General features: G+C 37.1%; 2 protein-coding genes across 10 annotated transcripts; one reads left to right on the top strand and one right to left on the bottom strand.

Annotated features, from left to right (window-relative positions):
- Nucleotides 1-627: 627 nt before the first annotated feature.
- nsmce1 (NSE1 homolog, SMC5-SMC6 complex component) lies at nucleotides 628-8,759 on the top strand. 9 transcript variants are annotated; one of them, XM_080881595.1, is made up of 9 exons: nucleotides 803-1,402; nucleotides 2,592-2,646; nucleotides 2,755-2,917; nucleotides 3,553-3,674; nucleotides 3,817-3,894; nucleotides 5,150-5,296; nucleotides 6,676-6,792; nucleotides 8,075-8,201; nucleotides 8,628-8,759. In XM_080881595.1, the coding sequence occupies exons 1-9, from the start codon at nucleotides 1,383-1,385 to the stop codon at nucleotides 8,660-8,662; spliced, it is 864 nt and encodes a 287-aa protein (XP_080737721.1). In that variant the 5' UTR covers nucleotides 803-1,382; the 3' UTR covers nucleotides 8,663-8,759. The 9 variants fall into 9 exon arrangements, with proteins under 9 accessions (XP_080737720.1, XP_080737722.1, XP_080737726.1 ...); XM_080881596.1 differs by lacking the exons at nucleotides 803-1,402; nucleotides 2,592-2,646 and adding an exon at nucleotides 633-783 and having other exon boundaries at nucleotides 2,798-2,917; XM_080881598.1 differs by lacking the exons at nucleotides 803-1,402; nucleotides 6,676-6,792; nucleotides 8,075-8,201; nucleotides 8,628-8,759 and adding exons at nucleotides 754-783; nucleotides 5,871-6,667.
- Nucleotides 8,760-8,891: 132 nt separating this feature from the next.
- LOC308396362 (trace amine-associated receptor 8a-like) lies at nucleotides 8,892-10,800 on the bottom strand. The gene has a single exon (XM_080881591.1). It carries the CDS (start codon nucleotides 10,769-10,771, stop codon nucleotides 9,776-9,778), a length of 996 nt encoding a protein of 331 aa, XP_080737717.1. The 5' UTR covers nucleotides 10,772-10,800; the 3' UTR covers nucleotides 8,892-9,775.
- Between the last annotated feature and the right edge of the window lie 1,155 nt (nucleotides 10,801-11,955).

Below are 11,955 nucleotides of genomic sequence, written 5' to 3'. Positions count from 1 at the left end.
TGCTTACATTATTATCTGTATGAAACGAGACACAGTTTTTCTTTTTATTCATTCTTTTATATAACATGAATCTTTTTGTTGCTTTGTTTGGTATCACTGGCCTGTGGGTTGCTTTTGCCTGCTGTGGACATCATCTTCATCAGTAAACAGATTACCACCACAGACTCTGTTCTCTCTGCAGTTTCCATGGCACCCAAGTGCATACGTCAAAGATGCAATTTCTCTGTCGACATGGCAACCTGGTAACGTTAAAACACGTCGATTAGATTAAAAAAATGAATGAAAGAAAAGGGAGAGACTAGGAAAGAGGTGCCAGTCAGAGGAGGTAAGTCTGAGCTAAAACACTAATAGTCTGCTTTTTATTTAGCTGTTACTTTATTTAGCAGTAGCTCCTGCTTTTCAATGAATGTGGTTTGTCTCTGTATTAATTATTTTGTGTATCTGGCTTTTCTTATGTGTATGTACCATATACTAAATCTATTCATTAAGAATTTTATGTGGAGCTGCCACTTTTATAATATTTCAAACTTAGAGGTTTTTAACATTTAACATGTTATGTATTGCTATTGTAAAAGTAAAGGGAATAATTTTAGTAATGTTAATTTGGTCACTGATATTGTGACAGCTCTAAAAAACAGGTCTGCAGGCTTGAATGAACAGAGGTGGCAGGGATGGCGTCCCGCAGTAGTTCCTCCACAGCAGCAGGTGGCAGTGATTCACCACAAAAACCTACAAAGACGAAGAGAACCCGGAGGAAAAGACGGAAGGCGCGAGCGGTAGGGGGTGAGTAGGTAAACATGTTTAAATGAAACTGGAAAGAATTAAATTTTTTGTTTTTAAACATTAGAGCAACTGCAGAACTGGACAAGCAAATAACCGGGTCCATTAGCAATAACCGTTGATTGACAAAAGACAGCAGATAGTTAAGTTAAAGTTGGCAAAATGTCTGGCTGTAACGTTACCTAGCGTAACCTTTCTAAAAAGATTCAGTCATAGTTACAATATTTATATAGTTGATGCTAAAAGCTAGCATCAGTAGTTTTAGCGTAAGTTAGCCGTTCGGCAAAGACGAGGAAACTGTTTCAGAAATGATGCTATTGTTGAGTTTGCAGGAGGGAATAGTTGTAGCATTTTAACTTAACCCTCTGATGCATAGTGGTCACTGGAGTGGACAGCTACTAAAACGTACATATCTCTTTAATGCATTGGTTTCTATGGTGGAACTGCATATTAGCCTCTAGAGTGCTCTCTGCTGCCATGCTCCATTGAGGTCAATTCAGTGTTCAGTTAGTGCAACTGCAAGTAAATTTCCTCTGAATCAAAGATGGCAGGCAAACTGTCACCCCTGCCGACCACTGCTGGCATATCCTGTCAATCCTTCTATGCTAAAAGAGCCCAACAGGTAAAAAAAATATGATGATATGCAGTAACATCTAGGGAAGGATATTATCTGTTTGGAATAAGAAATTGTTATGTCTAATATGTAGAAAACTACGATTAACCATGTGTCCACTGTAGTGGACATCATGCATTACCCACTATATTTTTTTAACATAAGTCATAAATTGTCTCACTGTTTTTTGGGACTGTTTTGGTTATAAGTAAGCATATAATTGTTACATTTATAAGCTACTCATTTAAAATGTATATTTCTGTGCAGATCAGCTGTAGTTTGAGTTACTATAATAATTATTTTATCATATTTTGTAGACTTCAAATGCAGCAAAGAATAAGGCAGCGTACAGAATAGTCCAGGAAATTCCATCCAGCTCCAGTGATGATGATTTCATTGATGAGTGCAGTGATGATGAGTTCAGTGATAAGTCCAGTGATGATGAGAGTGGCTGCCAGAGCAGAACAGAGACATAGGAACTACGGACAGCCTAGGTGTGATGAACACAGAAGTGTTTGGAGATGCAGAGACTAAGATGTCAGTTTGTGTTTTCTTCCAGCATGCTACTAAGGGCTTGGTAATACTGTCCTGCATCGTTATAGAACTGTGTAGACTCAAAAATGTTGCTCTTGTTGGAGATAGTTTGCCATATTCAGGTGTAGGATTCACAGCTAGGACTGTTGATTGGTTTTGTTATTTACGTCTAAACATTGGGGCCTTATGAGTTGAAAGTTCCAAAAAAATTGCTGAGATGTTTTTCAAAGGATACAAGCAAACAAGTGTTTGTATATTTACAATAGAACACAAGGTAATTAATTTTTATAGTAAATTCACAGTATTTCATGCTAAGTGCTCAGGTGCATGTAGTCCACTGGAGTGGACAAGTTTATAACTTTATAAAAAAACATATTTTTGGGGAAAAAAGAGTTGAACATTTTTTTTCATGTCCTGAGAAGAATAAAAGCACTTAAGAAAAAAATCTTGACCAAGGCTTTCATAATTCATGCATCAGAGGGTTAAAGAACATCTGCTAACAGTCCTCAGAGAAAGTGCTTATTTCACTTTTTATACACTTTATAACAGAAATACGAAAGTACCGTGAATTTGGTTTGAATAACAATTTGGCAGAACGTCGGATCGGACGCTGGTCTTATTTAGTTTGCTATGTTTTGTTGTTGTTGTTTGTTTGTTTTTATAGATGTCTACATGTGCCTTTTAGATGTTTTATAACTTCTTTTTGTGTCAGTGAAATAGTAAGTGTCACTTTTTCATCACATTCTTATTTATCTATTTGTTTATTATTTACGTTTAGCCAGCACAAAAGTGTTGTGGGATGATCATCTTTTTTGTCTGATTTACAGATATTTAACTATATATATAAAGACCACCTGTCTGTACCCACAGACATGTCACGACAGATGGGAGAAAGCCATCGAAGGTTTCTTCAGACCATGATGGTCAGTGGAGTAATCGATGAGCAAGCTGCAAAGGCTCTTTATCAATACTGCTGTGAAACGCACCACAGTAAGTAAATTCCTATACATGTGAACAACAATTGAATGAAAATTCAAAATGCACCTCATAGTGTATCTGGAGACTAGTGTAAAGTAGGGCAACAAAAAGTAGTATCACCCCCTTATTAATTATTAATAAATAATTTCTTATTTTCTTACACTAAGAGACTGTTACTATTGATTTACTGTTACACAAAAAAGCAACCTCATTACACTTGAAGGCAGTGTTACAAGACGCCTTGTACCAAAATTAGCTACTAACTAATTTCTGTCTGCAGACCCTGTGCAGCTATATAAATTATTAAATAAGTTGTAAAATACAAATTTTGGGATAGAAGTACAATAAGATGATGGTATATATGTTCCAATTAAAATCCTTCAGCCCAACCCTCCCCAAACATATAGACATTATAAAATATTTTTGTGTGTGTATGCACTAGGGCTGTGCCATTTCATATTGTCCATTGTCCATTATATCATCAGAAATATTGTCACAACTTCCCTTTAAATACTGTGATACAATTTTGAGATTGTATCACCAACCTTTAATGTGCACATTATGACACCAGAACCACAATGTGTCTTGTTTTGTTTTGTTTTTGTAGGAGACTAACAAACATTGTTGTTTTTGTTTTTTTTCTGCAGCACAGTATGCACCCGACAAGCTGGAAGATTTTATTGATACTATCAACTCAAGACTGCAGCCAATGTTCATGCAGATTAGGAAAGGGATGTCTGAAAATAACGGTCTGCAGTACTACGCCTTGGTTAGTGATTTAATGCTTGTATTGGGTCTGCCTTGTCGGGCTGTTGTTTAGTATGTGTCCAAGCTGCAAAGACTTTACATGTTTAAGGATCATATTAAAGGAAATACATTATTAATTAAAGTTTAACTTTAATCCCATCCAGGTGAACATGGCTGAAACTGACATCACCAGGATGTCGTCAGATTATGCCGACAATGAACTTGAGCTCTTCAGGAAAACAGTGAGTTAAATTCACAGCAAAACAACATGTTATAGATGCCTCCACTATAAATTTTGGTATTTGTTGGGGTGGGGTTTTAAGTCTCTGGTGGTATATTGATGTAAAACCCTGAAACAACATAACTTGTAGGGGTGGGGGAAAAAATCGATACTGTGTAGTATCGTGATATTTTGTTTGCTAATAATGTATCGATACAGGGACAGCAGAAATCGATATTTTGTTACAAAAAAAGTTTTTGTGGACTGGAACATGCTCTGACTTCAGAGCATGTTGATCCTTTTTCTGAGCAAGAATCCTGACATTCCTTCACTGTCCAAATGTGTTTAACTTTTTTTTGGCAGCAATAAACATAACAGTTTACTTATTTTAATTTAAGACATGTTTTATTTTAATTAAGTTTAAAACTTTTTTATTTAATGTAAAATTATATTTTGTTTTAATTTACTTTCAAATTCTTCAGTTGCTGAAGGGGCTGCATAGTTTTCATAAATTGCATAGTTCAGAATAGCTATAATTGTACCAGATGGTTGCATTCAGTTAAGTTGGACTAGACTGTAATACAAATCGTTCAGTTTGTCAACAATAAAACTGACTGAAATGAGAGAAAGACTGAGTGTGAGACTTTGATATTAGATAAAATGAATATTGATAAAATTTACCTTTATGTACAGAATCTGAATATCGCAAAATATTTAAAAAAAATTGCAATAATATCGAATCGTGCATTAAGTATTGTGATAATATCGTATCGTGGGATGTGTGGTGATTCCCACCTCTAATAACTTGTAGGTTGCAGTTCAGTGTAACAGTCTAATCAGTGACATTATCCATAAACAGTGGTCAACATTATTTTTTTGTTCAAAAGATCATGTAGGAAGTCATGAATAGATTACTGCACACAGATTTGTGTGACTGTGGCTCTTGAGGTAGAACATCAACCATTTAGAAGACTGGGGTTGTGATTCCTGTCCATATGTTAGTTTCCTTGGACAAGAGTATTGAACCCCAAATTCTGGTGTGTGTTAAATTGGCAGTCGTTAACCCTGTAAAGCCCAAACCATGAAAATTCAAAATTTTGGAAAATGGAGTGTTGAGAAAGAAGTTTAAAGAAGTTTTGTATCATATTTGCTACATCAGGAATTCCTAAACATATCATGTTAAAGACACAGAAGAAATGGTATGAATGTGTGTGAATGGGTGAATGTGGCTTGTAGTAAAACTAATGTTATGATCAACTTGAATTGTGCTCATTCAGTTGGACCTCATCGTGTGCTCTGAGAATGGCAAGGCTTCCTCTACTGATATTCTGAACAGCACAGACTCCATGACCACCAGAAAGATGAAGAAGAGCGAAACGGAGCACCTGTTGAGCCGATTAGTGCACGACAAATGGCTCAGTGAGGTAAAATACACCGTCTCTAGTAGGATTTCACAATTCTGATTATTTATTTCCCACAAACTACTTCCTCTTTTTTGTGAACGGATTATTAAAATGATTTCAGTTCAAGTTCAAGTTCAAGGTTCTTTATTTGTCACATGCATAGTTATACAAGTATAACACACAGTGAAATGTAGCCTGACACGCTCCTCGACATGTGCAAAAATTGGGGGGGGGGGTGTAGAGGAAGAACATTATATTATATATATATATATATATATATATATATATATATATATATATATATATATATATATATATATATATATATATATATATATATATATATATATATATATATATATATATACAGACATATAGTATATACACTGGGTGAATGTGCAGTAGTAGCAGCAAGCAGGTGAATTCTGTACATTAATATGAATAGACATCTGACTATTTTACAGGATAGACAATATAAACATATTTAAAATTAAAGGAATTGAAATGTACATTGTGCCTTGGTTTAGAGTGTCTGGAAGAGAGTCCTGTCTCAGTCAATTATAGATGATGTGAGAGGGCGGGTGTGTGTGTTTAGGGCACGGATGGCTTGGGGATAGAAGCTCCTCTTGAGTCTCTCTGTCCTTGCCCGGAAGATGCGGAACCTTCTACCAGATTGCAGAAGTTGGAACAGTTTGTTGCCAGGATGGGACGGGTCCTTCAGTATCTGCGCTGCTCTAGTCCGGCATCTCCTGGTGTAGGTGTCCTGAAGCGGGGGGAGAGCAATCCTGCAGCAGCGTTCTGCTGTACGGATCACTCTCTGGAGAGCTTTTTGGTCCTTCACACAGCTGTTCCCGAACCACGATGTCATGTTCTGTGTGAGGATGCTCTCCACAGCGCCTGTATAGAAAATCCTGAGGATCTTTGGAGAGACCCTGAACTTCCTCAGTTGTCGTAGGTGATACAGGCGCTGCCTAGCCTTTTTGGTCTGGACCTGAATGTGGGCAGCCCATGTCAGGTCTGAGGAGATGTGGACACCAAGATACTTGAAGTACTTCTTCAAGTACTTGCCTTCCTATTAACCATATTTAAAATGGGAATGCAGCAGGAGGAGGTCATACAGCTTATTAAGGTCAAATATAATTACTCCATTTATGTTTATCATTCCCATACTGCTTCCTTTATTAATAAGGCGTAAAATGTCATTAATTATGGTTTATTATTATAGGCTTTATTATACAAATAAAATAACGTTTATTTAGACAATCCTTCTCATTTACAGCTTACAAAACAAGATTTCTTTGTTTCAATGATAACAAAAATATAATAATAATAATAACATTTTGGGTATGTGTTTCAGTATGCTAGTATCATTTTAACTTGCGTGCTATTTGTTACCCTAGAAACGGGGCGAATACACCTTGTCCACCCGGTGTATCATAGAGATGGAGCCTTATATTCGCACAATGTATCAAGACCATATCAAAGTGTGCCACATCTGTCGTAACATCGCTTTCCAGGTAAATGTTTCCCTTTTTACACTTAGTAATATCACCCTCGTACCCGCTTGAATTTAGGCACTGATGATCACTGTAAACTGTAAACATTAGGTTGGTGTGGTTATATTACCTCAACTTTAAAAATATAAATTTTTATTTTTAAAACGAACAATGAAGATGACTAGCATGCATATACAATTTATATTACAATTACTACAAATTATTGTTTATATTATATTCATTTGCTGTTGAGAAAATTGATCTTGAGAGAGAATTGAAGTAAATATCATCTGTAATGTTGACCGCCTACCGTATTGGACACAACTGCTTGATAAAGCATATCTAATCAGCCATCCAAATTGCAGAAACTCATATAAACGTGCTGAAATCCCAAGTGTCAGCTGGAGAAGGACGGGGACTGAGGTCTCTTTAAATGTGGCATTGTTTATTTGAATATTTCAGAAATGGTTTTCACATAAAACATTTTTTAGAGTTTATAGAGAATGCTCAGGGAAAGAAGAAAGCCATCGTGTGAGTGCTAACTAATTGACGTTGTCTTGTTGATGCTCAAAGAGCTCAAAGAATAATGTCAGAATGGTTCTAGCTGATAGAAACAGTAATACAATCACCCAGTAATTATAACCACGTTATAGATATGAGCATCTCTGACTGCAAAACATGTAGGATAGGTTGGCCACAGCAGCAGAAAACCAGTGTACTCCAGAACCATGTAAGATTGGAAAAACATTGTCTGGTCTGATGAGTTTCAGATGATTGGAACATAATTTGAGATTAAAAGCATAAAAGCATGGCTCCACCCTGCCTTGTTGGTGGTAGGCACATGACTGATGTAATGGAGTACACTTTAGGCCTCTTAGTGTAATCTGAGCACCACTTAAACACCACAGCCTGTTGACTCATGTTGTATTCCTGTATTCCTCCTTTAATGGCAAGTGTTTTAATTGGCTAATGGGCATTTTTGACTGAATAACACACCACAAAGAGCATAAGACCAGTTTCTTTACTGTGCTAATGAGTTCACAGTATTTAAGTGGCCTCTACCACACCAGAACCAGTAGAATAGAGACTAGCATAATGAAGATGCAGCCCACATAAGTGAATCATCTGGGGCCAGTATGGACCAAAATCTTTGAGGAATGTTTTTAATTGAGAAACATTGAAGATAAAGGATAGTCCAACCTGATATGTGTTAAATGTATCCAAAAAATGACCAGTTACTGTAATGTGTTTGCTTACAGTATTTGATCTGAATTATTATTTTTTGTCTCTCTTGTTTTTTCAGTGCCAAATCTGTGAGAATCCTACATGTGGCATAAAAATACACAACCCATGTGTGGCCAGATACTTCAAAGGCAAATCGGAGCCACGTTGTCCTTCTTGTGATGACTTCTGGCCACATGAAATCCCTGGTATATGTTGTTTATTCTCAAATGCTGTTTCTGGACACATTAGACCTCCAGTAGTTAGAGACTCCCAAACTTTGGTGCACATTTGATCGGCTTCAACTGGAACTGTGAATGATAAAAATAGAAATGAGTGTGTGGCGTGAATAAGGCACGGCGGGACCACGGAGTATCATTCGGAGCCATCTTTATTTACATCTCACCACAACACCCCCAAACCCCTGAGTCCCTATGTTTTTAACTAGGCGGGCGTGATTAAGGATGCCGTGCAGGTGTGTCTGGCCTCCCTGCACGGCACCGCAGACCACGCCCCACCACAGAGTGCAAAAAAGATGTGTGATTGCCGTTTTATAATTCATTTAAACATATATTCAAATGGAAGGTGAATAGAACAACATAACAAACTCATGTTCTTTGTTCTTTTTATTACAGAAGTGAAACGTCCTCATTCACAATCCAGGAGATGAAGGCTTCATCAATAGTCTTTCTTAATGGTTTATTAATATAATATAAATGTCTTTATTGTTTTTGCTTTTATACATACAAAATAAAAGATTGTTTCAATACTGTAGTATTTGTATTGCATTTTACAAATATCTACCCCCGCCCCTCAAACAAAACAAGTTTCTCATTGTGAACATTTTTTTTCTGTCTAGATATATATTCACATTTTCTGTTCCACTAGAAGATAAGTTAAGAGAATAATGTCATTCTAAGACATAAAAGATTTTACAGTAATAGCCCATTTTAACTAACATGTGATGGAGATTTGAAAATTAGTTTTGCTGTACAACATACACGAGTATCTGATTTGCTGAAGATAATGACATAAATCCATCTTAAAATGTGTCTCACTGTGTTCACAATAAGAAAGTTTTCACTGATCAGTGGCTGCTCAGTGGTTGAGAGGAAATTAAGGCGATGTCTTTCTTTCAAACCTTTATCAACTTTCCTAAACCCCCTTTTTAAGTCTGTAGCATACAAACTGTTAAACTGAAAGATGTAAGAAACAACAATAACCATTGTTACTTTATCTTGTCCCCAACAAATTACATAATACATTTCAGTAATGATTTTTAATTTAAATGTTTCATCACGATCTTGTGTGTTTTTTAAGTGCTCCTTTAAATTTTGGGGCAGTGAACAATATGGCAAGAAATATAAAAAATACACAAAGAAATGAATCAGCAATTTGAAAGTTAAAAAGGGAAGCTCAATGAATAAAAATAATGTAATAAGGAGCACAGTACTTAAAAATCTAAACAGAATAAATACAAGTCCTGTAGTAAAAAGCCTGAAAGATTCTGAGTCATTATAATTATTATTGTTGATTTCATGCAGTAAGGAGGGTAAATCTTTTTTGCCATTATGCATTGATACATGACTTATATGTTCCAGTTCTGACAGGATACAATACTTGTTAGAGACAGTGGGTCATATGAAATAAGACTTTGTGACAGATGTTCTTTGATTCATTGAATAAGTCTATAATTAAAAACCATTATGCTACTGCCACATATAATAATCAGCAGTTTCATTCTCTCATACAGACTGATTTGGTTCAGGATAAATTTGCTATTTTAAAGTATATTTGCCTGAGAGGAGCCCTTCTCTAGTATCTTCAGGGAGACAATGAACCAGATAGCTTTTCTAAACCACGGGTAGAAAAAAGCATATATCAGTGGATTCAGACAAGAATTGAAGTACAGCATCCAGCAAACAATAGTCCAAGATGAAGCACTGTTTGAAATGTCCTGCCCTGCAAGAGAGGGATAGTAATACGGACAGAAACTCATCAAAAACACAAATATCACAACGCCAAGAGTCCTGGCTGCCTTTTTCTCTGATTTCTTTGCGGTGATTTTTACTGTACCAGCTGCAGCAGCTGTAATATGAGACCGCATGGCATGAGCCTGAGACACCGCTACAACAAATACTCTCATGTACAGAATGATAATGACTGAGCAAGGGCCGATGAAAGTAAAGACAAGGTCGATTGCTCCAGAGACATAGTTAATCACCACCAAACACTGACCGTGACAGGTGTTATGCCTGTTTGGCTGCCTGAGATGCTCCTTTAAGATCATCCCGTTGTAGAGGAGCGAACAGGCCCAGCACAGAGTCACAGACAGCTCCGCTCTGCTGTGAGTTATTTTAGTGGGGTACTGCAGAGGATAACAAATAGCTACGTAGCGATCAATTGATATGAGCACCATGTTGCCCACAGAGGCTGAGGTGAGAGTGAAACCGATAATGTAAATAAAAGCACACATGAGATCTCCCAGCAGCCAGCAGGTTTCTATAAACCGCATTGCTTCCACCGGCATCACAAGCAGCCCGACCAAGAGGTCTGAGATGGCCAGAGAGAGCAGGAGGACATTGGTGGGCATGTGGAGCTGCCTGAAATGAGAGATGGATATGATAACCAGCACATTCAGAGCTACAGTTAGCACAGAGATAGACAAGAACAGTGTATAGAGGAGGACAGCCTCAGGCTGAGGACGTGTTAAGCCCCTGCAAGACAGATTCGCAAGCTCAGGGTAGCAGAGTTCAATTCTGTCCTGCCTGTCCATCATCCAGTATAAAGAAAGGAGGACCTGCTGAGTTCAAGCAACCTGCTCACCCTGTGAGACATTGTACAGCTTATTTATCTCTGATGACACTCCCCCCTTCCAACTCCAGAGTCAACCTTTTCATCACTGTCTGCTAAGTAGTCCCCTGCCCCCCCCCCCCCCCCCCCCCCGATTCTCTCCTACTGTTCTCTTCCCCCTCTCTCTTCTTCCTCCTCATCTATACTCCTCTCTTGTTTTTTCCAGCTTGCTCCTTTCTTCTCTCTCTCCCCTTTCATCACCCATTTGTATGATGCAAGATTCAAGTTTCTAAGTTCTGTGAAGTAGTTTCAAAGCAGATTAAAGTGTAAAGCCAAAGCATTCATAAGTCAGCAGTCACATCCTTCACTGCTGACAGATGTGTCTGTTTTGACAGTGTTTGACGTTGTGAGACTTGAGCTCCTGTTTAAGATGCATTTGACATTTTTTCCAAGTATTTCAGATTAATCAAAAAGCAAGCATCATCTTTAAATAGAAAGTCATTACTTTGTTACTTAATTTTTCCATACTACAAAAGGACATCCTCGTGTGCAGACATTGGGTTATTATTTACAGCTTAACACAATAAAGGCAACATTATTTAATACATTTAAAACATTTTTATGATATATATCCCATGTGAGGAATCAGTGTTTCAGGGGGATAACTAGAAATAAAAATAAATCTAATAATCAAACAACTAGATTCATCCCTCCATGAATTTCATAGGTTTTTTTCCCCAAGTCACTCAAATCATTTACTGATTCAAGTATCTATTTCTAGGTTAGCAGTGTGAGCATATTGGCAACACTGACCTTGGTTACGTGTTTGTACGACAGGTTATATTTCCTTGAGTTGAATTTCTTCCACTAAAGTGGTTTTTAGATTAAAGTCAAATGTCTTTGATCTAGTCATTAGAGCCTTGTAAATTTGCTGTTTATTTATTATTGGGAAAGAAGATATTTCTTAGCGTGTCAGAAGATCACTATATGAAATTTTGTCTGCAGCAAACTTTTCAGAGGATGCCGGTAGGTCAAATACTTTCAACAGTCATTATGGGAAAAAGTGGTGGAGATGAATCCAAGTTTAAGGTTTGTGGCATTAGATCAGTGTTATGGAAGATGATGAAGGGTAGAGGTTAATAATAGAGCAGTTAAACTTGGAGGTGTGAA

The sequence above is a fragment of the Rhamphochromis sp. 'chilingali' genome, assembly GCF_963969265.1.
Source record: "Rhamphochromis sp. 'chilingali' genome assembly, chromosome: 4".
Lineage (NCBI taxonomy): Eukaryota > Metazoa > Chordata > Actinopteri > Cichliformes > Cichlidae > Rhamphochromis > Rhamphochromis sp. 'chilingali'.
This window is presented reverse-complemented; position numbering and strand designations above follow the sequence as displayed.